Here is a 21153-nt window from a genome sequence, read left to right as displayed (position 1 = left end):
TAGAATACTACTCTTGCTAGAATACTACTCTTGCTAGAATACTACTCTTGCTAGAATACTACTCTTGCTAGAATACTACTCTTGCTAGAATACTACTCTTGCTAGAATACTACTCTTGCTAGAATACTACTCTTGCTAGAATACTACTCTACTATGTAGTGACTGGAGCAGTAGTAGTGATAGTCCTAGTAAGCAGTAGTAAGCAAAGACTAAAGCAGGCTGCCAGGTGAATCCTCCTCAGCGCAGGCACCTTCAGCTGCTCACGTGCTCCTACAGTATTTACTTTTCTCTTTTCTTCCCCCTTCCAATCCTCAACCCTGTATCATCCATCAGGCTGATCAGATGTCGGAGAACCACAATAATATGGGGGCCTTCCGATCCCAGAGGGGATCCATCAGTGCCATTACATCGTACACAAGAGAGAACCCTGGACGGCAAAAATTGGGTCTTTGGTTCTCCTGGGTAGCCTCAAACTCTCCAGAGTCAGCATCCCTGCCATGTCCGAAAGTCAACGACGTCTCATCAATATCAAAGGATTCACACGCATCCAAAAGCCGAGACACGAGACACTGGGGCCGGGGGAGGGAAAAAAATGCCCGTCGTAACTCGATCCGCGTCTCCATTTTCTTCTTTTCTGTCTCCCCGCCGGGGGGGGGGGGGGGCGTCCGTCGTTGTTTGCAAAGGATCTCGCTCCAATGTAACACACTCCCACATAGCGTTGAGCTTTCTTTTTTTTCTTGCTTTCCACCCTCTCCTTAAGGTTGAATACACTTTGATGTGTGTTTGGGAGGGAGAAGGGACCGGGAGGGAGGGCGCATGACAAGAGATGACTGCGTCTGTATATGTTGAGACAATGCATGTGTGGTGTAAAGACATGAAAAGTAAAGACGGCTCGGTCTTGAAAGCTCTTCGCCGCTCAGAAGGGAGCTTGGTTGAGAGGTTTGAAGAAATGGCACTACATTACATGCTTTCTTCATCTCTGAGCCCTTTCTCTGACATCCTCATCAAGGTTCGCCAGTTCTCACCAAAGACGGGCGCTGAAGCAAGCCTGTGCAAGATAAGAAGGTTTAATTTTAGTTTTCTTCTTCTTTCTTTATCCTTTCGTTCTTGTGAAGAAGCTTAAGGATCATTATAGCCTAAATATCAACCTAAAAAAGATTATACACACAGTTCCAAGAAGATGATATCGCACTAAAAGGCGTTGATGAGCAAAACAATTCAACCAATGCGCCAGGCTTGAAGAGGGTTGATGCAACCCACCGCATGCCATGTTTTTCGACCCAAGATCTCAATATATATACACGTTACTGTGTTCGCTCCCTTTCTTCTTCCGTCCCCCCCCCCCCCTTCTCTTTAATTTTCTGAATGCACATAACAGCAGGTGATCTCCAGGACAGGACACATACGAACGCAAGCACGCACACAGACACGCACACGTCCTTTTGTCTTCCCCTTTTCCCTTTATTCCCCTTCTCTCTTTCTCTCGTTCTCAATGCCACTCGCCATGAGATGGCTCTTTCCAGATAGCATCGGTGCTCTTTGCATCCTGATCCTGGGTGGACCGTGAGACATAGTACTCGGTCTTGATCCGGATCTTGCCCTCCATCTCGGGAGCCATCATCTCGGGCGGGACCACGCTGCTCGGCTGCACGCTGTGGAGCTCGTATGCATTGTAAGTCGGCCGTCGGCCGCTCGTGTTGGGCCCGTAGCTGCTTGCTCCCTTGTAATTGGAGTTGCCGTGAGAGCTGCCGAGGGAGAGGAAATTGGGGAAGTACCGTTGCATGAAGGGCTTGAGACGTGCCACTACAAGAGAGAGAAAGGTTTTCTTTTTGTCAGAATGTTTTTTTTTTTTTTTTTTTTTTACCGGAGCCCGGAGCTGGAAAGGCACAACACTTACTGCTGACGCACATGATGCCGATATTGACCTCGACCGAGGACCACACGCCGACCCTGGCCTCGGCATATGTCGTGTCCACGTCGTTTTGGATCGCCGTAACATAGACGATACGGACGATGGAAGCAACCACACAGCTAACCCAAGTCAGGTCAACAATGGAAACAACCAAAGACAGGAGGATCCGCAACTTACAAGGAGCCAAGAGTCATGAGCACGCCGACCGTGATCTTTTGCTTAATAGGCATCTGCAGTCCGTGGATCAGGGGAACCGGTAACACGATCACGATCAGATCCGACAAGATGTTCAGAGCCGCATGGGCAGCACCGACATTGTTGACGCAGTTGATGTTGGCCGGCACGAGCGGGTTACACGGGCCCGCGATTAGGACGGTGAAGACGGTGGTGTAGACGAAGATGGAGATGGCCAGAAGCCAGGTGCAGATACGCCCCCACTTGGACCGGTTGACAGAGTAGAAGAGCGTCAGGAGGGCTAGCTTGGTCAGGCTTGGTGACCAAAAGTAGGTGACACTCATTGTGATGAGTTTCTATCCGTTCGGGCGGAGCACATGGTCAGTTCTGATGTTTCTTTGTGGTATTTTTCTTTGTCCCTTTTCTTTCTCAAATCCCGTTTCCATCCTTTTCTTTTTGTTCTTCGTCTCTTTCCTTTGGGAAAATGTCCAACAATTGACCATGGCGACTTACTCCATAGTAACCTGTAATCTGCTCTGCAGTTACATCCCAAAGGTGTTGTCCGTACCCGTACTGGATTGCTGTTCACACATATAAATATCAGCATATGTCTTGTCAATATGACCGAGCAGGGTGGCTCTGTCAAGAGGGGAAAGGAAGAGAGGGAAAAAAAAAAGGGGTGAGAGGCCATGGACTTACCAGACATAGTTTCTCCAAAAGAGGCCGCTCCTATGGCCCAAGAAGCAAATACAAAAACTAGAAGAATGAAATCTCGTGAGCAGAGTGTTCATCAAGAGGGCAGGACGCTGGCGAGCGAGGTCATTTTCTTCTGGGGAAGTCGAAACGTACAGTCACCAGGCTCTGTCCTCTTGTTGATGAAGGCGGACGTGTAGAACCTCAAAAACATGAAAACGGTGGCGAAGAAGTAGGTGACCGAGTTCACGACGATGAGTGCAACCTGAAGATCTGAGAATCCGTCATTGAAGTGGGCAGTCTCGCCCGCTGGCGGAGGTATCACGCCGACCTGCGACATAATTGTTGATATTGGTATATGTTCAAATGTTGTTTTGGCCCCCAAAGCATCGGCAAAGGTTAGCTGGCCACCACGGAGTGGTACGGAGTGATAGTGGAAGTCTTTCTTTCCTCCTCCCTCTTCTGTGGTAAGGACGAGGCTGTGGTTGGTTCGTATGTATGTGTAATTGTGTGTGTTTTGTGTAGCGTTGGTGGTGGTATAGCCGCCGTTGTGGGATACAATCACAGAATGGAGCCCAGAGGAAGTGATGTGAGGTGATGAAGGCTGGGTTCTGGGGGCGACGGGTGGGTTTTACTTTTCCAATCTAGATCTAGGGCTGAGGACTGGTCTGGGGCATCTCGTCTGGATATAGGTAAAGAAAAGAGAGAGAAAAACAACAGTATGTGTACGTATTTCTTGCCAGATCTGGTCTTCAGGTACGTGCAGTCGGAAAAACAAAAAAGGCCTTGACCCCCTTTCCAAAATCAAAAACAAAAAACAAAAAAAAGAAGCCCAGCCCACTGCCATCCGTCTCTGTAACCTCGATCCACCGTCTTACATGAGACTTTCGTAGCCTGCCAGGGCATGGGGAAGGACTCTCAAGAAAGTAATCAAGGCCCTTTTAAGAGTTACAATGAGGTGCTCCAAAAGGGCCGAGACCCAAGAATTTCCCTATTCAGAAGGGACCCTCACCGCAGGGTAAGATACACAAGAGATACTATGTACTTGATATTCCCCTTGCGACCAATCCTGGAGACTAAGAGGATCCTTCGGATCCTTCAGCATGATGATCAGCTCCTCTTCCCTGCATATCTCATCGCCCTGCGTGGCTAATGCAACGACGAATATCACAGTAGTGGTTTTACGGCAGAGTATAAACATCGTCACATTGACGAGCGAGTTGTTGCATCTTTTTGATGGTGTCGTTCTGGTTGTTGCCACAGCCTCCAGGTTATGATGCTTATGCCGAGTGAGTTCGGGAAGGGGGACAGGAAAGATTGGGGTGGTGATTGCATCTCTCAGAAGACTGAGACCTGAGGGAAGAAGGAGGATGAAGAAGAGAAAGAAGGAAAGAGAGAAGCTCCCACGAGGAAGGAGGAAAGAAGACAAGGAATGCCACCCCGAAATACCATCGCCACGGCAGGAACCCAGAAACCTATGCAGCCTGCTCCCCTCGACCCTTCCCTTCCCATAAGACAAGATAATACTCCGAAGAAGGGTCCTTCTGCTGATCTCACGACGCAGCCAAGGTATTGCCGAGCCCTGAGAAGCTTGGCCCATCGAGACAACATGCGACAGAATTGCGCATTACCCACACTGAACCAATGGTTCTCACGGCTTTGCATCTCACCGGTTACTTACATATGCTGTAGTGAGAGTAGCAACAGGCAGTCACTCGTGAGACCCTATCCCGGCCTCTGATTCCATTTGCGCCTCGCCCGGCCCAGACCAGTGGTACTTCCCTTGTCTCGTCTCCCTCCAGGCTGTGATGGGACATGGGTGTACAAAATATAGTTTCCTTAGCACTTCCATCGTCGTATGTGTATTCCTTATTTGGTACCAACCTGCAGGTCCTCATGGCTCGCGAGATGAGATGATCCATGGCTGTCCCTACATATGTATCGTGTTGGATTTGCTTGTTCCTAGCCACCCCCTGCATGACACATGTCGAAGAGAGGAAGGAAGAAAGTATAAAATAAAGTTCACGACTCGTGATGAGACGTATACCGTTGCTGTTATGGTAAGGGAGACGGCACTGCTTGCGTCGGATTGATCAAGTTACGTGTTTGGTCTTTGGGGTCTGTGGATACTACTATACTCGAATTCTATTTCATACCAGATCAGACTATCCCCGCACCGCGCCGAACCGATCATCTGGTTTTTTTATTATTATTATTTTTTATTTTTTTACGAGCACGGCCATTCAAGTCAGTGGGCTAGCGCCAAGGACTCGAAGGGACGACAAGCAATAGGACAAGGGGGATGCTTGGACGGGTGGAGGAGAGGGAGGAGACGATCGTAACTTTGTCCCTGGTCAGTTAATTGTGGATATCCCGTTTGTCGTTCGCGCGCCCATAGGCTCTCGCTACTTACCCACAATCCGCTCCGGCTGGTTCGACGACTGACTCTATCCTGCAACCTCCTTCCCGTGTCTCGTTATGAATTCCGCAATCTCTCGTTTCCGAGAGGAGAAGGGCAAGGAGGCCTGACTTGCGAAAATGACCCCTACACAATGTGGCCTTAAGAAGATTCCGAGCACCAGCAACAAACTGTATTGAGAACCATGTGCCGTGCTATACTATATACTATCCCATCCTGTCCTCCAGTGCCGGACGTAGCTTGCGTACGTTCGTTTGCTGATCTGCATGCAGTGCAGGGCTTCTTCTAACTTTCTTCTCATCTCGGTGCCTTCACATCACCATGTGCCATGTGATGGGTACTGCCCAACACCCCGTCCCACCCTCAAGGGGGATGGCGCAACTCTAATCGGGCGGGGGGAGGCAAAGGCGGGTCTTCTCTCTTCCCGGTCAAGGAAGAAAGAAAAAAAAGAGAAGGGAAAAAAGAGGCCAGCCCGCTGCAGTTTGACGGAGTAAGCGATGTGTTTCTCACTACGGCCGATGACAAGTCACTTATTTCTTTCGAGTCAGTTATCTGTGGTACGACCAACAGACAACAAATGACGGCTGATTAGATCATGAAGAAGAGGATGAGCACTTGATCTATGTACTACGGTTGTAATTATTCTGCTCTGCTTCACTTGTCCTCTCCCAAGATCCCCCTTCGCCTTTGTTGCCTCTCTCAAAACCAATTGAGCTGTGGCATACATGTTATTCCTGCCGTAAGCAGTAAAATACCCATTATTAATCCCTCCTCCAAGAGGTAGTGACTGAAAAGTGTCCCTTGCAGTAGCATCTGCCTCCCTACTACCTTACCACTTAACAATGATGGGATCCTTTTGCTTCCTTGGCCTGTCCATGAATTTTACCTACTCCACAATATAAATGCGACATAGGACCCTCAAAAGCGCCCCCCCCCCCCGCCCCCAGCCCCTCCAAACCCACCCATCCCTCCCTTCAACGGTTGCCAAGAAAGATTCCCATACGGTGGTACGCCATAGCAAAACCATGCCACTCTTCACTTGGCTTTCTTTGCTTCTTCTGCGTAGTAGTATGAGCCTGTCAGTCCTGGCGATCATCCCCGTGTGGACTCTCTGTAGATCCAGACGGTATGACACCAGTGATACCGTGTTACAGTAACTTGCCATGAACAAATTATTAGTACTATAGTTCCAGCACTGCAGTCAGTATGATCTTCTATGGCAAATATGACCACCACCAAAATTACCGGGAGAAAAGAAGAAAGAAGAAGAGAAGAGAAAATGAGCAAAGAGACGGCCGCTGCATCTGGAAAGGCCCTGCCCATGCGACGCTGCGGCGCCGGTCCCCAAGGGGTTCCATCCGTTGGGAAGACAAGAGAGATATCAAGGAAAGTGGTGCCTGGCTAGGGCCCGGAATCCTTCTCACCTCTCGGAGAGTAGTTCATCACCGCTATCAACCACAGGACCAAGAAATAAAAATAGCTGTGTCCGCTTCTCTCTTGTATAGGCCTAGCCTGTTGGAAAGTCAAGCCCCGATTCTAAGTCTGGTGGAGTTGACTAGCTGGCTCATCAAGGTCTTGTATATGATCCATCCTTAAGTGAGTAGTAGTAGCCTGTGGCACACCGTGTACAGAACGGACTTGCTCGTGATAATTAATTCTTTTTAATTTTATTTTTGCCGTTTTCTCTTTGGGTATGTATGTCTCCCTCTCTCCCTCCCTGCCTCGCTACAGCATTCCCCCAAGCTGTCAGGTGCCTCTTGTCAGGCTTGGTTTCTTGATCAGATCCTCTCGGACGCTTGCTGACAAGTCCTAGGACGTGATAAAGAAGGAGACCTCACAGATCATCTGTCAGCTCGAGGGCGAACAAATAAACGACGATTATCATCATTGTCATCACCAAGGCACCTGAGCGTTAACACTACCTGTGATACCACCACCACCATCACACCACCATGGCTTCTCCTCAGTCCTCGGCAGGGCCTGACAAGGTCATCCCGCTGCACTTCTTTGACGACACGCCCATGTTCACCAGGATCACAATGTACGCTCTCATGGTCTTCGACGAGGTGCTGGATCCAGAGAAGCTGCGCAGCAGCCTCGACAAGCTCGTGCGGCGCGACACCTGGCAGAAACTCGGCGGTAGGGTCAGGAAAGGGGTACGTTTCTGGCTTTTCTCTCTCCTATGCTCGATCCATATGATCTCTTTATATATCATCATCTCATGTTACTGTGGGAGAGGGAGTGCGAAAAGGGAGAGAGAGAAAGAAGAAAAAAAGGAGGGGAGAACAAAGAAGACTAACCGGACCATCCGTCTTCTCTCTCTTCACTATAGGCAAAAGGTCTTGAGTACCATGTCCCGCAGCAGTTTACCCAGGACCGCCCAGCCATCGCATACACGCACCTCGCCCACGACATGCCAAAGGCAGACCACCCAATCGCCTGCAAGCTGCCGACGCCGGCCAAAATGCCGACCGACCGGCCGGCCACGGTGGGCAACCCGGAGGAGTGGGCGGAGCTAGCGTGCGGGGCGGACTCGCCCAAGTCACTCGAGGACTACACGCTCACGGACCGGCCCGTGCTGGGCCTCCGCATCGTCTCCTTCACGGACTCGACGCTCGTGACGATCCATTGGCTGCACGTGGCCAGCGACGCCATGGGCCTGCGCGCCATCGTGGACAGCTGGGTGCTGATCCTGCAGGGGCGCGAGGACGAGGTCCCGTCGCTGCACGGCTTCGACGAGGACCCGCTGCGCGAGCTGGGCATGCACCCCGAGGAGACGTACGAGGTGGCCAGCTCGGCGCTGGGCTCCCTGGCCACGGGGTCGTACGTGCTGCGCAACGGCTACCGCCTGCTCGTCGGGAAAAAGGAGAACCGCACCGTGTGCATCCCGCCGCGGTTCTGGCAGAAGATGCGCGAGGACTGCCTCCAGGAGCTTCGCGACGCAGGTGACCCGAGTGCGTTCCTCACGGAGAACGACGTCCTCACCGCCTGGTGGTCGCGCCTCGCCGTGTGCCACCTCCCCGCCGACAAGCCTGTCACCATCATGCAGGCCATGTCCGCGCGCAAGGCCCTGGCGGGGGACCTTCTCCCGCCCGACAGGCTGTACGTCGGCAACTGCCTCAGCTTCAAGAACCTGCTGCGCACCAAGAAGGACATGGACGCGTCGCTGGGCCGCCTGGCGGGCGACATCCGCAAGGCCGTCAACACCCAGGGCACCCGCGCCCAGGTCGAGGCCTACCAGGCCATGGTCCGCGCCAACGCATGGCCCCTCGGTCCTCTGCCCGTCTTCTTTGGCGCCTCGAATATGCACCACGTGGGCTATTCCAACTGGTTCAAGTCCGGCGTGTACATGGCCGACTTCTCGTCCGCCGCCGTGAAGACGCTTGACGGGCCCCTCACCCCTTGTTTTGTCTCGCAGATCCAGACTGGTTTGCCCTACCCTGAAGGGTTCATCATCACTGGTAAGGACGCCAAGGGCAATTATTGGCTCGAGGGGTATCGACCTGCTGGCCTGTGGGAGAAGGTTGAGAAAGAGCTGGCCGCGGGGACGAAATAAGAATTACGGCATATTTGCTAAGATGAGGGCTTGTTGCCGGCCGGTGGAAGAGTGAGGAAGGAGCAAGACCAGAAGAGACCTAGCGGCTTGATTTTGTCTGGTTACTTTATTTTTTTTTTTTTTTTTTTTTTTTACGTGTTACCTTAATTTTGTCTCTTCTCTTCTTCTTTTTGTCCTTCTCTGCGGGGCGCCACGGTGGCATTTCTGATTTGCTGTAGAATGTGTGAATCTAGGCAAGATCCCGGGATTCTATATCGGAGGCTCGTGGAAGGGCTCGTGGCTAGCTGGGTGAGCGCACACCGCTCTTGGCTCAGTACTTGGTTGAGAGTATATGGGAAATGGGTGAATTGAGCCACAGAGAAAGAAGGAAAAGGGAGAAAAGAAAAGAAAGAAAAAGGTGCCTGGCGCTAGTAAGGCCGGTGGACTCACTGGGGACTCGCACAGAACAAGTAAGTTGCTTGTAATTAGTATCTCCCTCCATCACACTATAGAATGTTTCACCTCCAAACGTCGTGCCAAAATGAAATTGATGGCAAACTTGAATATCTGCCAAGCTGACTGGAGCAACACATAGTTGGCCACCAGTATTGCCATGATGAGGTTGCCGCCTTGCTTCAGTCTCGGCTCTGAGCATAAATACTGCGCCGAAATGACAGACGGTTGAATGCCCAACTGCCACTCGGATGCATTGGCATTAGTGAACGGGCCACCAGCCAGGCTTGAGTCAAAGATGCTAAGAACCGAGGTTTCCATAACAAACTCACCACGGATAGCGGAGAAATTGAGCGTATAATATTCCAGCATATCCGGGCTCGTCAATATGTTTTGATGGGCCGTGTCCAGCTGGCCGAGGTCTGCCAGGATGGTGAAGTACATCGCCTTTGAGAGTGTGTCGACATTGATCCATATCGACGGCAACCATGGGCCATCAATCATTTGGGACACGAGGTATCTGCCAGACCAGATGATTCTGTCTGAAAATTCTCCATCCTTGTTATACGGGACAAAATACAAATCACCACTGAAGAAGTCAAGCGATTTAACCTGTTCATAGGTCGTTGCAAGGCCGAAAGACGTCCTGTTCATGGTGACGTATCCTTTGTAGGCACCGGCTTCCTGTGCTGCGATGACGGTGTTGTTGATGAGTGCCAAATAATACCAAGCCATCAACGATTCTCCCCACCACAAACTGCCAGAACTCTGATTTACTCCTGGAAACTGCGTCGACGGATGATCGAATGAGGTGTGTGAAGGGTTCCAGTCCCAATCCGTCGTAAAATTGACATGCATCGGTCCTTCTGGAGTATACAGGGAACAGCTAATAAAGGCCTCTAAGCTTGTTCCCCACTCTGCCCTCGCGATCTGCGCTCCCGTGCGATCGAACGATTCAAAGGTTATTCCCAGGCTTGAGACGGAGCAATTATCCAGGCGATTGTTATGGTAAGGCAACCCTCCATCCAGTAGCTTGGAGTCGGCCCCAGAACCTTGCCAAATGCTCGTGATTGTATACGAAAAGGCGGTATTGTTGGTAAAGAAGTTGGATCCGATCGGTAACGAAGCTGAATTGCAAGTGGCCTGCGTGTTCGCCGTCATGAACGAGGGCCATTGAGAAAAGTATGTATGCTTGGCTTCCGTTGCGTTGGGATCATACGAGTATGTCGTCGACAACTCATAGCCAGATGTCGAGATGCTCACGACGGTGGTGACCAAAATGATCAGCGGTGCTCCAACCAAGACTAAAGGAGTGATCCATTTGAATGGGTATGGCCTGCTCAAGTTATAAGAGAAATAGGATGCGTATGAGTTTGCTGTCGACATAGCATTTGATCAACTGATCAAGATAATACCGTTAACACAATCATATATGTACTTCGAGTTTCTTCAATCTTCAGCATCTTGAGCCCGGAGAGAAGAACGTCTAATAAATCAGCAGAAGAAGGCTCGGTCGAGATGACCCGCTGCAACCTCGCATTGAACTTTCAGCCTCACGATCCTATCATGAACACTTCGCGGTTTTACTTGCCAAATCAGGCGCACCAAGGCCGCGGATACGCCTTGCCAGCCAGCCTCAGCCTTTCCGCTTTGCTGACATCTGGATGTTCGTGTTCGTTTCTGGTGCGGCTGACAGACGACACGCCGCTCCCAGCGTCTAAGCAAGCCAGCCCCCTTTTCCAAGAACGAGTCGTTGCGTAGGGCTTAAGCTTTCCCTTCGACGAGAAGGCGCAGAAGCTCTAGAACTAATTCATCCATTGGATCGGGGTGGAAGAACCACCGTATGCGAGTGTGCTCTAGCTTCATCAAAACCAGCGGTGCCGTACTTTTCCATATAGCAGCTGAAACATCCTTAGATTAACTCCAGTCGTGCATCTTGGGGGTAGGTTCTTTCCTTACGCAATATAAATGTCCAGGACAGCATTTTGCTGGTTTAGGACCTTCTTGTTGCAGTGTTTCTGCCCCGTTTCTTGGCTTGTTTTCGGTGGGCACTACCCTTCAGCCTTGATCCTTTAGTCTACTCTGTGTATTGTTCTGATCTAGTAGGCAGCCAAAATGTTCTATTAAAGACGAGAAAAAGAGGGTGGGAGCTATAGTGAGCTTTCCTAGGGCGCAGAATCCTTAGGCAGCGTGTAAATAGTAGGGCTATGACATATTGGCCTGGATGAAGGTAGACATCGCAGTACATCTCCTGAAGTCGTTCTGTTCAATGTTTGGCCAGAGACAGTTTGCAGGGAGCTTGTTGGTGAAAGCTGCATCTAGTTTGCAGCTGTGAGGATTTCGGGATGTGTGCATGCAGCTCGGTCAAGGAGCAGGCGCGAGCTCAGCCTGAGGCAGCAACAGTCGCGCATCGTAGCGCGAGGTAAGGCAACCATGGCCTCCACCTGCACCTGCTCTCCACCTGTTGGTACTGTTCATATGCATACCTGCAGCACTTTATTTGGTGTACCTGGCTCAAGAATCAAGAATGCAAGTCATGTCCTTTTTTATTTATTTTTAAATTTTTTCCTTTTATATCCATTTTCCCCTTTCCTGAATTCTCAATTTCAAGAAGAGAATACAAGAAGCGAGACCTTGTGTGGTTCTTTCCAGCGTCAATAATTCAGGGCGCGCGGTTCGATATAGGCCTCATATGTGTCGCATCACAAGATGACGCAGGCCCAAGTAAAAACAAAGTCAGGCCACCTCTTGTTGAAAATATTGCCCTCTTGTATAGCTGAGCATGCGAGTAAACCGCCCCCTCCCCCCCTCTTTCTCTGAAACACATCAAGTCCATTGTCGGCGGCAAAATCATGCGCTGGGGGCCCAAGATAAGAGACCAAGTAAGATCTCTCTGTATTATATGAACGTACTGTACAAGTTCATTATTAACCTTGCCATTGGTCCTACTTTGCCTGAGAGTTTGGAAGAGGGGGGGGGGGGTGTGTGTGGCAAAGCAAAGCCACGATGGATGGACATCAAGGCCCTGTCCATGTTTTGAATTTGCCACCTCTTCAGCATGAACAATGTTGTGGCTGTGTGTGTGTATCCCTGGCTTAAAATGACGAAATTGTTAATATTGCGTGCTACAGTACAGATCGCGGCGGTACGCCGGGGCTCCAGGTTCCAGAAGGCCGCTGTTGCTGCTTCTGTTCCCTTACCGCCCGCCGCCGGTGGGCTGGCTGGCACCAGTCAGTGGGCCACGATGGCCTCAGTCCTCGTGGCCGTGGCGCGCGTCTATAGAAGAGTCGAAGGCAAGTTTCATGTTCCACCACCAAATCACCAATGGAAAGCATCGGAATAGACAGATTTACTTTTTTAAAATAATATTGTTTTTTGTTTATTGTTTTGACTAGGGTCTTTTCCCACCCCTCGGCGTACCGATGCCGCCATTATCAAGAACGTCGTCCCATCGCCGTGGACACCACGTTGAAAACTCGAGGCGGCTATTTACTTCAAAGAAAACCCTGCACGAAATTCGTGGGTATATAATAAAGTCCTTTCCTCCTTCCAGCCAACTGTGTGATCCGTCTTGCGAATAAGGAGGAAGAAAATGGGAAAGGGAAAAAGAGCAGGCAAAAACAATCAAAGACCAAGGCAATGCTCCTGAACACTCACTTCTCGCCCAAGGAGAAAAAGGAAAAATATGGTATGAGCCCACACACTTTGTCCCAATGACCCCCAAAGAAATCCCCCAGACACGACACGCGCACAAGAACTCCTGCCCATGCATGCTGTAAATATAGGGGAGTGTGTGTAAGTTTGTTGAGAAACCAGAACACAAACAGCTAATCTGTTGACAGGATCTTTCAATGCCGTCTGGTTTGGCTCGTTTCGTTCATTTGTTTATTGCTTCATTTCTCGCAATATCGCTCGCTGCTCTTCAGCCCAGCTGCAGAAGAGCTTTCGTCGTCAATCTTCATCCGAAAGGTCCAGTGTCGTCCAAAACAGTTAGGTATCATTTCCTCATCTCGTGAGATGCCTTGCGGCAGCCATCTAGGTTTATAATAATAAAAAAAAAGGTTATAAGTTGTTGAAATGAAGGGTTAGTCAGCGAAAAGGGAGTGTGTTTGTGAGAGAGAGAGAGGGACGTGCAGGCGGATGCAGAGTCGGGTTATTCCTGTGGGGTCATCGTCTAGATGAGCAGGAAGTCCCAGCCCTTCATCTGCATCACATCCCGCCAGGGGATATACTGCGGCTGTCCCTGCTGCTGTGCGGACTCCTCATGCTTGATGCCGGCCGCGGCACTGGTGGCGCTGCTGGGCGAGCAGACGAGCTCGTCGTTGCGAGCCCACACCTCGCGGAGGAGGCAGGCGACCCGGCCGAAGGAGCCATAGTCGGCCTGTTCGCCCAGCTGCGACACGCGGTCCTCGAAGAAGGTGCGGAAGCTTGACCCCACCCCGCTCATCGAGCCGCCGAGCAGGTACACCCAGACCAGAGAGCGGTCGAAACCACCAGGTCCCGATGGGATGTGCTGCAGGACGTTGGTGAGGCGTTCGACGAGGTTGATGCACGAAGGCTGCGTGGGCGAGAAACCGGGCACCAGGCTGCACAGGTAGATGCGCGCCGTGAGGCGGAATGCCTGGGTCATGTTCCTCGACAGCTGCTTGGGGCTCAGAGACCCGTTGGCATTGAAAGGGATCTTGGGTCCCGTCTCGCCCATTTCAGTCATTCCGATCTGGTCGCCCAGGACGTGCACGTGCTGGCACAACGAGATGTCGTCCATGCCATCACGCTTGAGAGCTTCGAGGCAGGCAATCTCGCTGATCAGGTACATGACACGGTCGTCGCACCCCATGAGCTCACGGAGACCCAGGGAGTGGTTGACCTGAGACAGATGCTTCTCACGGTAGGTGTGTGCAAAGGTTGGGGCACGGCCCTTGATCGATGCACCGAGGATATCAATCCATGATGTGAGGGTCATGTTGAAGGGAGTCTGGCTCAGCGGGTGGTGCTCGTCGGCGACGAGGTTGGGAAGGTTGAGCTTCTGTACCAGCGAGATGGCAGCCTGGAAGTGCTGGTGCCATGCGATATCAGGCAGGGCGTCGTCAAAGCGGCCGACGCAGCATTGGAAGAAGATGAGCCCAAGGGCAGCCTCGAGAATCTGTTGGTGATCCTCATCCCGGTTGAGGGCATCACACAGGGATGAGATGGTCGAGTAGCGGTGGCGCATGATATCGCCATCTACTTGTTGCATAAGATCATTATCAACCTCACCGCCTTGCGTCATGACCATGGCCTTGTAATGCTGTGCTGCTATGCTCAGGCAGCAGTGCAGGTAGCCCTTGTTGCTCTGCAGTGCGGGCAGGATGAGATCGGAGCCAACGGAACCGTGTTGGTTCGTCTCGAGGATGGGGAAGATGGTCGGTAGCACAAACTGGATGAAATGGTCCAGGAGCCTCTGGTCACCCTCGTCCAGCTCGATGGCAACTTGTCTTGTGTTCATCGAGGGGCCGTGTGCAAAGTCAAAGAAGTTGCAGTTCAGGGTCTCCTCGGTCAGCGACTCTCGCCGTTCTGTGCAGGTCTGCTCCGTCCATTCGCCGCCCTCGAGCGGGAACGACGAGGGCAGTAATGTCCCGGGCGGTGGCGGAGTGGTGTATGTGCTGAAGGTTGAGGTTGTTGACTCGGTCAGGGTGGGAACATCGTCCACAAACATCTGTCGCTCCGTCTTGACGTCAATCTCGTATGGCGTGTATGGTGAGATACCATTCAACATAAATTCCGGGTGCATCTGTCCATTGTAGGGAAAGCCATCAGTGACGGCAGGTGGGCTGTTGAAATTGAACGAGTATTGCGAGTCGATGGACTGAGATCGTGTCCGGTCGAGAGGATCAGAGAAGGTGGCTGATGTTGGGAGAGAGTGAGACAGGCCTGGCGGCGAAGGCATCGAGGTTTGGATGGCATGGGAATGTTGTGAGTTCTGCGCCTTCTCGGACAACTTCTTCCTCTTGATGATCATCTTGATGTCGTCCTTGTGTTTTCTGCGGGCATCATTGTTGCTCCACCACATTGGGCGCTTGTATTCACAAGCAAGACCGAGGTGCTTGCATGCTGTGCACATTGGCGAACCCTCGTCGCACTTCTTCCTCCGGAGTCTGCAGGTGTAGCAGCCTTTACCAGGAGATTTAATATTAGCTGATGGAATTCAATCAAGATGATGAAACAAAATATGGACGGAAAACTCCCAAAAATAAAAAAAAGGAAAAAGAGAGACCATTGACATGAGACATTCGAGCCTCAATGTTGGTTTGTTTTGTTGTTTTTTTTGCGGGAGGAGGGGGGGGGGAAGGAAGGGGCGGCGTCGACACCAGCCCAAAGTGAAGCAGGAAGAGGAGGACAAAGGAGCATTGTAAAGAAGACAGTACAAACCTGTTCTTGAGCGACGATGCATCTGTGTTTTTTGTTTCGGATTGGCATTGTTGCTGGCCTTGGGACCGCTAGCCTTGGGGGCCGACTTGGCCTTCGCCTTTGTTGGCTGTGCGACGGCCATGTTGACTTGCGATGCTCCCATGAGGTCCTCTTGACGATGTTGACGGTTGGGGGGTAGTGTTGACATTTGTATGCTCAGTCCCTAATCAAGACTGGTAACTCCGTACCTGCGTACAGTACAGAGACAGAAAGAGAGAGGCGCAGGGGATACCCGGTCCTTGAAGAAGGGGGGGGGGGTGGCAGTAGAGAGTGGGGGCGGGCGTGCGGTCAGTAGGGTGTGGATCTTCCCTCTTGTCCTCTTTGACTTCTGGGCCGAGCAAAAAGCGGGAGGGACACCAGCAAGGGTCTCTTCTCCTCTTCCAAGTCCTGGTCGAGGTCCAGAAGCTCTCTCTCAGCTGGGACGGGTTCGCACTCGAGAAGATCAGGCGAATGTTTCCGGGGGGGTTGCAATGCGTGCCGAATGAACAGCCCCAATCTTGTCCAAGCCCCAAACGACTAATATTAATTATTGCCGGTGAATTTTGTCCGCCTGCGAAATGATTGACCGGTTAGGGAGCAAGGCCTGCTTGCTGGGTGATTTTGAAAATCGAAAACGACTGATGAATAGGATGGCCGAGATAGAACCTGTATCGATGGACCGTGTGGGGGAGGGGGAGAGGAGGGGATATTAAGAGAGGAGGGAAAGACTTTGACTGGACGACACCAAAATGAACCATTAAACCTTTTGGATAAGAGGAAGAAGAAGACATCACAGGCCCAGATGTCGGATGGACCAAAAGCCTTATATCGTGGCCACATGTCCAGGCCACACGAAAATTGTTGCTTGGATCCGCCCCGTCGACTTTGTTTTCTAATTTTGGAACTGCCAGCAGCACACAACGACGCTTGTCTTCTTCTGGTCTGCCCAGCATGTCGCCCTACCGCACAACGAGCAGGTCGGTGCAGAACTCCGCAATGGATACATGTATCCTCCAGTACTGTAATTGGTGGGCCGCGACCTGCTGTCCCGTCCTCGTCCACACTCTAGAGTAGGTAGGAATGGAGACTGCGCTAAAGGTACCAATGAGCGGTCGCGCGGAGGGTCTCACTCGGAAGTGTGATCCACCATGTAACCCACCCACAGAGAGCTATTGTTGAGCTCTGGTAGCACTGCAAGGGCCGGGGGCCATGGGCTCCGTGCAGACATAGTACTATGGATAGTACGGGAGGAGAGCCCTTGGAAGGGGGTGACGGCAAGGTGCAGAGGCTATTGGCGGGACCTCCACCCTCCAGCATGCAGAGGTCATGCGGGACAGTACTATAGTATTAGATAGCTCCGTCCATTCTGGGTATCCTGCAGGCCTGATCTCACAGGGGTCGGTGCCGATCTTCACAGATGGGCTCACTGATGGGCGGAACCGGAGAGCAGAGCTTCCTGCGCAGAGGGTCGTCTGTGCGGTTTGAGTACATGGCTGCTTGTGTGCCATTGTAGAGAACATCGCACCTTAGCCGAGGACAGGCGGGATTGCGACATGCGACCGCTAGTGATAGCCAAGTTGCCGATGTTTCTTTTCTTGCAAAGTGATGATGTGGAAGCGGGAAACTCCCGAAAGTCTAATATTGAAACCCCGCTTGGTCGAGTTTTTGTTGTTTCTTTTCTTTCCCCCTAGCGACACAATGTCCATGATCTCGAGTGGACGCCAAGACGTGTACGGGACAGTAAATGTCGAGACACACACACACACACCACCACTTGTGTGGCTACAAACCCTTGAATGTTTGTTTCGGAGAAACATGCCGTGGAGGGGGTTAGTCTGACTGGAGTCTCGTCCGAAGATCGCACTTTTGTCATCTCGCGTTGTGATGGGACCTGGTCTGGTCACATCCTAAATTGGGCATCGCACAGCTGCAGATGCAGCTGCCCATACCACTCAAGGCCCAAGGCACCATTACTATAGTAGCCTAAGCCGAGAATTCAGATCGGCTCACGTTGAATACCGCTGTCCGCTCTCGTTGCATCCGTCAAAGTGGAGTCGTCTGCAGGCAAGGCAGGGAGCATGCGCTGTGCCTTTCTGAGAAGGATTTCGTTGGCAGTGACACCTTGATTTTTGGGGTACGCCTCACTACCACGGCAGGTTCATTTCGCCGGCGTAGCAGTCTGTGAAATCGCATTATGGGTTGGTCCATGTTGATCAACGGGCCCAGATCGAACTCTTTGGAAGTGCTCGCTGGCCATGACACGATGTGCCGCACAAGATTGGCCAAAAAGCAGGTCGAGGGTAACCCTCCCACACCAGATTGACGTGGCTGATGGCTGTAATGACTCCTATGCACCGTGGCGGCCACGAACGACTGGCCAGCAAATGAGTTTGTGTGATACAACCAGTGAAAGATGGGACGGGGGGGGGGGGGGTAACTGTATAAGATGCCACCGGCCTCCCTGTAGCGTGGTCTTGGGGGACAGCCAGCCAGCCAGCCAGCCATCGAACGGCCATTCTGGGGCTATACCCTATGGTAAAATCTCCTTGTCGCTCAGAGGAGTGTGTATGTATGTGTCTCCGTATGTTTTCCCGCACAGTTGTTTCCGAAGGTCTAGGGAAAGTTGTGAACTGGCGGTAATGCCTAAGACATAGGCACGTGGAGGGGATACGGTGTAGACCCCGCAAGCTGGCCTTTGGGTGCTGAAGGGTGAGCATGGGCGGAGGGATTGAGCTCGTGGCCCGGTAAGACGAGTGTTACCGAGAGGGGAAACTGACTGTCCAACGTCCCCCCCCTCTTGCTGCAAGCAATTTACAGTTGAGGACATGAAAAAGACTGTGGTAAGTGAGGTCTGCTGAGGGGACGCGGGCCGGTGAGGAACCCTATTGCATTGACAATGCCATGCCATGCGCATGCTTCTGTCCCGTCCCTCGTCCCTCGACCAGCCAAGACAATGCGACCAACTCCATTGTGCCAATGGCAAATGGACAAGATCTGCAGGTCCAGGGGAGCGAGTCGAGTCTGTAATCTGCACCCCTGGCTGACTGTAAGCCACACAACCCCGAGAGCTAGCTTATGGAGGGTGTGGTCACGTCGCAATCTGTGCCGTCCAGGATTTGTCGAGCTTTTTTCTGCAAAAACAAGATGTGTGAATTGTTGGCTGATTCGACGACGTTGAAGTGACGAAGGGTGGGCCGTGCATTAGTAGCAAGTGGAAAGGGAGCGATGTAACGGTGATGAGAGCCAATCGAAATGCGATACAGGCTTGTCAGACGGGAAGGAGCCTTCGAGGTGGGGACGCTAGTTGCAGGGGTAGACAAGTGCAGGGGGGCTGCCTGACTTTGAGTTGCTCTTTCCCCGGGGCTCTAAGGCCTGAGGCCTAGAAGGAGTCATCTCCCTGTAGGCCCCTCGGGTGCTCCCTCCCATGCCCGCGAGCCAATGTGGGGCCAGCTGGTGGGAAAATCTTATCGTACCGTCCCGTGCTCTACTTGCTGCGTATGTACTAGGTCCTCGATAGCCGCCGCGAGGGAATCCTAGGCTTCGGACCCTGCGACACTAAATCGAGGAAGATAGATGCGCGCGCCAACAGCTAAAGCGTTTACTGCATGCGCCGAACGATAGAGCTTTGTCATATGAAATGACCTAAATTTGGCATACCGCTCTGACGATGGTTTGTTCAACCGCCTTCAGCGCTTGCACACACGCACGCGCATCATCGATCGAGTCGATGCACCCCATCTGCTTGATATCCGCGGGGCTATTTTTGTCTGCGCATGTTCAGCGAGACATGGTCCGCAGAACAAGCGCCGAGTTGAAGCTGATCGCGTCAAAATAGCTCCTTCCTCGACATGGTTGATTCTCTCTCGCGGCAGCCATGGCTGACTGGCTTTGGAGGTTGCTGCCCAGACCAGGACACCTACCTGCGTGAGAAGGACCCAACCTGTTCCCAGTGCTGGCTGCAGACTGGCAACACACTTCGACCAGCCACGCTACTCCGATTTCGGAAGACAACCGAGACAGAGAGGCACACAAGACGTCAGAAACGGCTGGGGCAAGGGTAAGAGTGCGTGGCCTGCACGCCGCATGTATCGTTCCTGCTTCCAGTACCAGTACCTACCTCAGAGGCTTCTGCCCACATGGGCAATCTCTCCAAGGGCCCGAACTGAGCTGCACGATACTGATTCATGGAGTATCATCAGCTTCATTTGATGAGGTACACATTTCTCACCCTCTTAGGAAATGGTGCGTCTCCATCCTCTCCTCGCTATGATACCTCATCTTGCATTGACCAGCCAATAGTCGATGTATGGTGTGGTATCCAGGGGCCAGCCTTGCAGGACCAACCTCGTCGGTGTTGATTAGGGGGAGGATCCCGCTCTACGCCGTCGCCCTTAACTGCACGACTAGCCCCAACGTTGTCCAATCCAAGAGGTCCGAGTCTCACGCAAGGATCGAAAGATCAGCCACAAGGGGCCATGATTCATGTAGGCAGCTCGATTGATTAGGGCCTGCGGCTGATCCCTCTTCTTTCTCCTATCTCAACGATGTGCCGATTTTCCCCATCTTCCCACCACAGCTTCACAATGCATATGCAGGGGCAGACCCAGCCAGCTGAGAGTCAATCCTCCAAGATGGTTCATTATGGCTGGTACACGACGTAGTACTTTTATGGACAGTCTCCCAGCCACCGTTGGGGCTCACTTCCAGCCACAATGCTGGCCCCGCCAGCAGATGATGTGGTGCAGTGGACGGGATCACTCCGCCACACAACAAATTGGCACCGACAATCAATTTCACCTTTTCCTGTGCGCCGGCACTTGAGCATCGGGACTGTACCCACATGATTCGCCATCGCCATGCTCACCTTGCTATACTACTCATTTCAATCTAGGATGAAAAAGGCCGTGATGTCGGCCATTTTCAGCATTCTGAAATGTCATTTCTGATAAGAACCAACATCCTGCTAATAGCCGAACAGTGGCCGGCGCCGAGGGAACCGAAGGACAAACCCTTTGTGGGCCGCGCTACCTCGACTCTGGTGGCTGTTTAAGTGCGGCCAAATCTGAGCTCTCAACAATGACCGCCTCAGCTCTTAAGCGCAAGCGAGCCAGCCGTCCTGTAAGCATCCTGATTCGGTCCGCACCCGTGGCAGAGAGGTGGATTCTCATAGAACAGGCTCTGCCATTCAGCATCGCAACAAGGCCAGTATCTTGTCGGCCATTCAACCATCCAACACAGCCCTGATGGATTCATTGGTCTTGCGGTCCCCAATCTTCATCATGTGAGGCCGCCTTTGGGGAAGCACCGACTAAATGAGCACTTCCGTATCTGTCTTGTCCACCCTCATGGCCAGCCGACCGCCACTGAGATGTTGTCTTGCGGAGCCGTTGATAACCATGAAGGCCCACTTGCTTTTTTTCTCAGGGAGGGGGTGTGCTTAACATTCGGCCGAGTGGGGTCAGTTATGGTTCGTGAAGATCTTCACCGGTCCCACAAGACATGGAGTCTGACGAAGATCTCGTGCGGAGGTTTTCATGAAGA

At 52.1% G+C, this 21153-nt stretch overlaps 3 protein-coding genes across 3 annotated transcripts; 1 reads left to right on the top strand and 2 right to left on the bottom strand.

Moving 5' to 3' along the window:
* Positions 1-1489: 1489 nt before the first annotated feature.
* M406DRAFT_331113 (uncharacterized protein) lies at positions 1490-3119 on the bottom strand (the record flags this gene model as incomplete). The annotated part of the gene is made up of 6 exons (XM_040920597.1): positions 1490-1803; positions 1898-2031; positions 2090-2442; positions 2600-2667; positions 2786-2842; positions 2936-3119. 6 exons carry the CDS (start codon positions 3117-3119, stop codon positions 1490-1492), a joined length of 1110 nt encoding a protein of 369 aa, XP_040775756.1.
* A 4031-nt stretch (positions 3120-7150) lies between these two features.
* M406DRAFT_260763 (uncharacterized protein) lies at positions 7151-8754 on the top strand (the record flags this gene model as incomplete). Its single annotated transcript, XM_040917392.1, has 2 exons — positions 7151-7354; positions 7531-8754. The coding sequence occupies 2 exons, from the start codon at positions 7151-7153 to the stop codon at positions 8752-8754; spliced, it is 1428 nt and encodes a 475-aa protein (XP_040775755.1).
* A 3776-nt stretch (positions 8755-12530) lies between these two features.
* On the bottom strand, positions 12531-15781 carry pro1 (fungal-specific Zn(2)-Cys(6)type transcription factor; the record flags this gene model as incomplete). The annotated part of the gene is made up of 2 exons (XM_040926194.1): positions 12531-15336; positions 15595-15781. The coding sequence occupies 2 exons, from the start codon at positions 15779-15781 to the stop codon at positions 13361-13363; spliced, it is 2163 nt and encodes a 720-aa protein (XP_040775754.1). The 3' UTR covers positions 12531-13360.
* Positions 15782-21153: the final 5372 nt, after the last annotated feature.

The sequence above is a fragment of the Cryphonectria parasitica genome (genome assembly GCF_011745365.1).
Source record: "Cryphonectria parasitica EP155 unplaced genomic scaffold M406scaffold_5, whole genome shotgun sequence".
NCBI classification, from domain to species: domain Eukaryota; kingdom Fungi; phylum Ascomycota; class Sordariomycetes; order Diaporthales; family Cryphonectriaceae; genus Cryphonectria; species Cryphonectria parasitica.
This window is presented reverse-complemented; position numbering and strand designations above follow the sequence as displayed.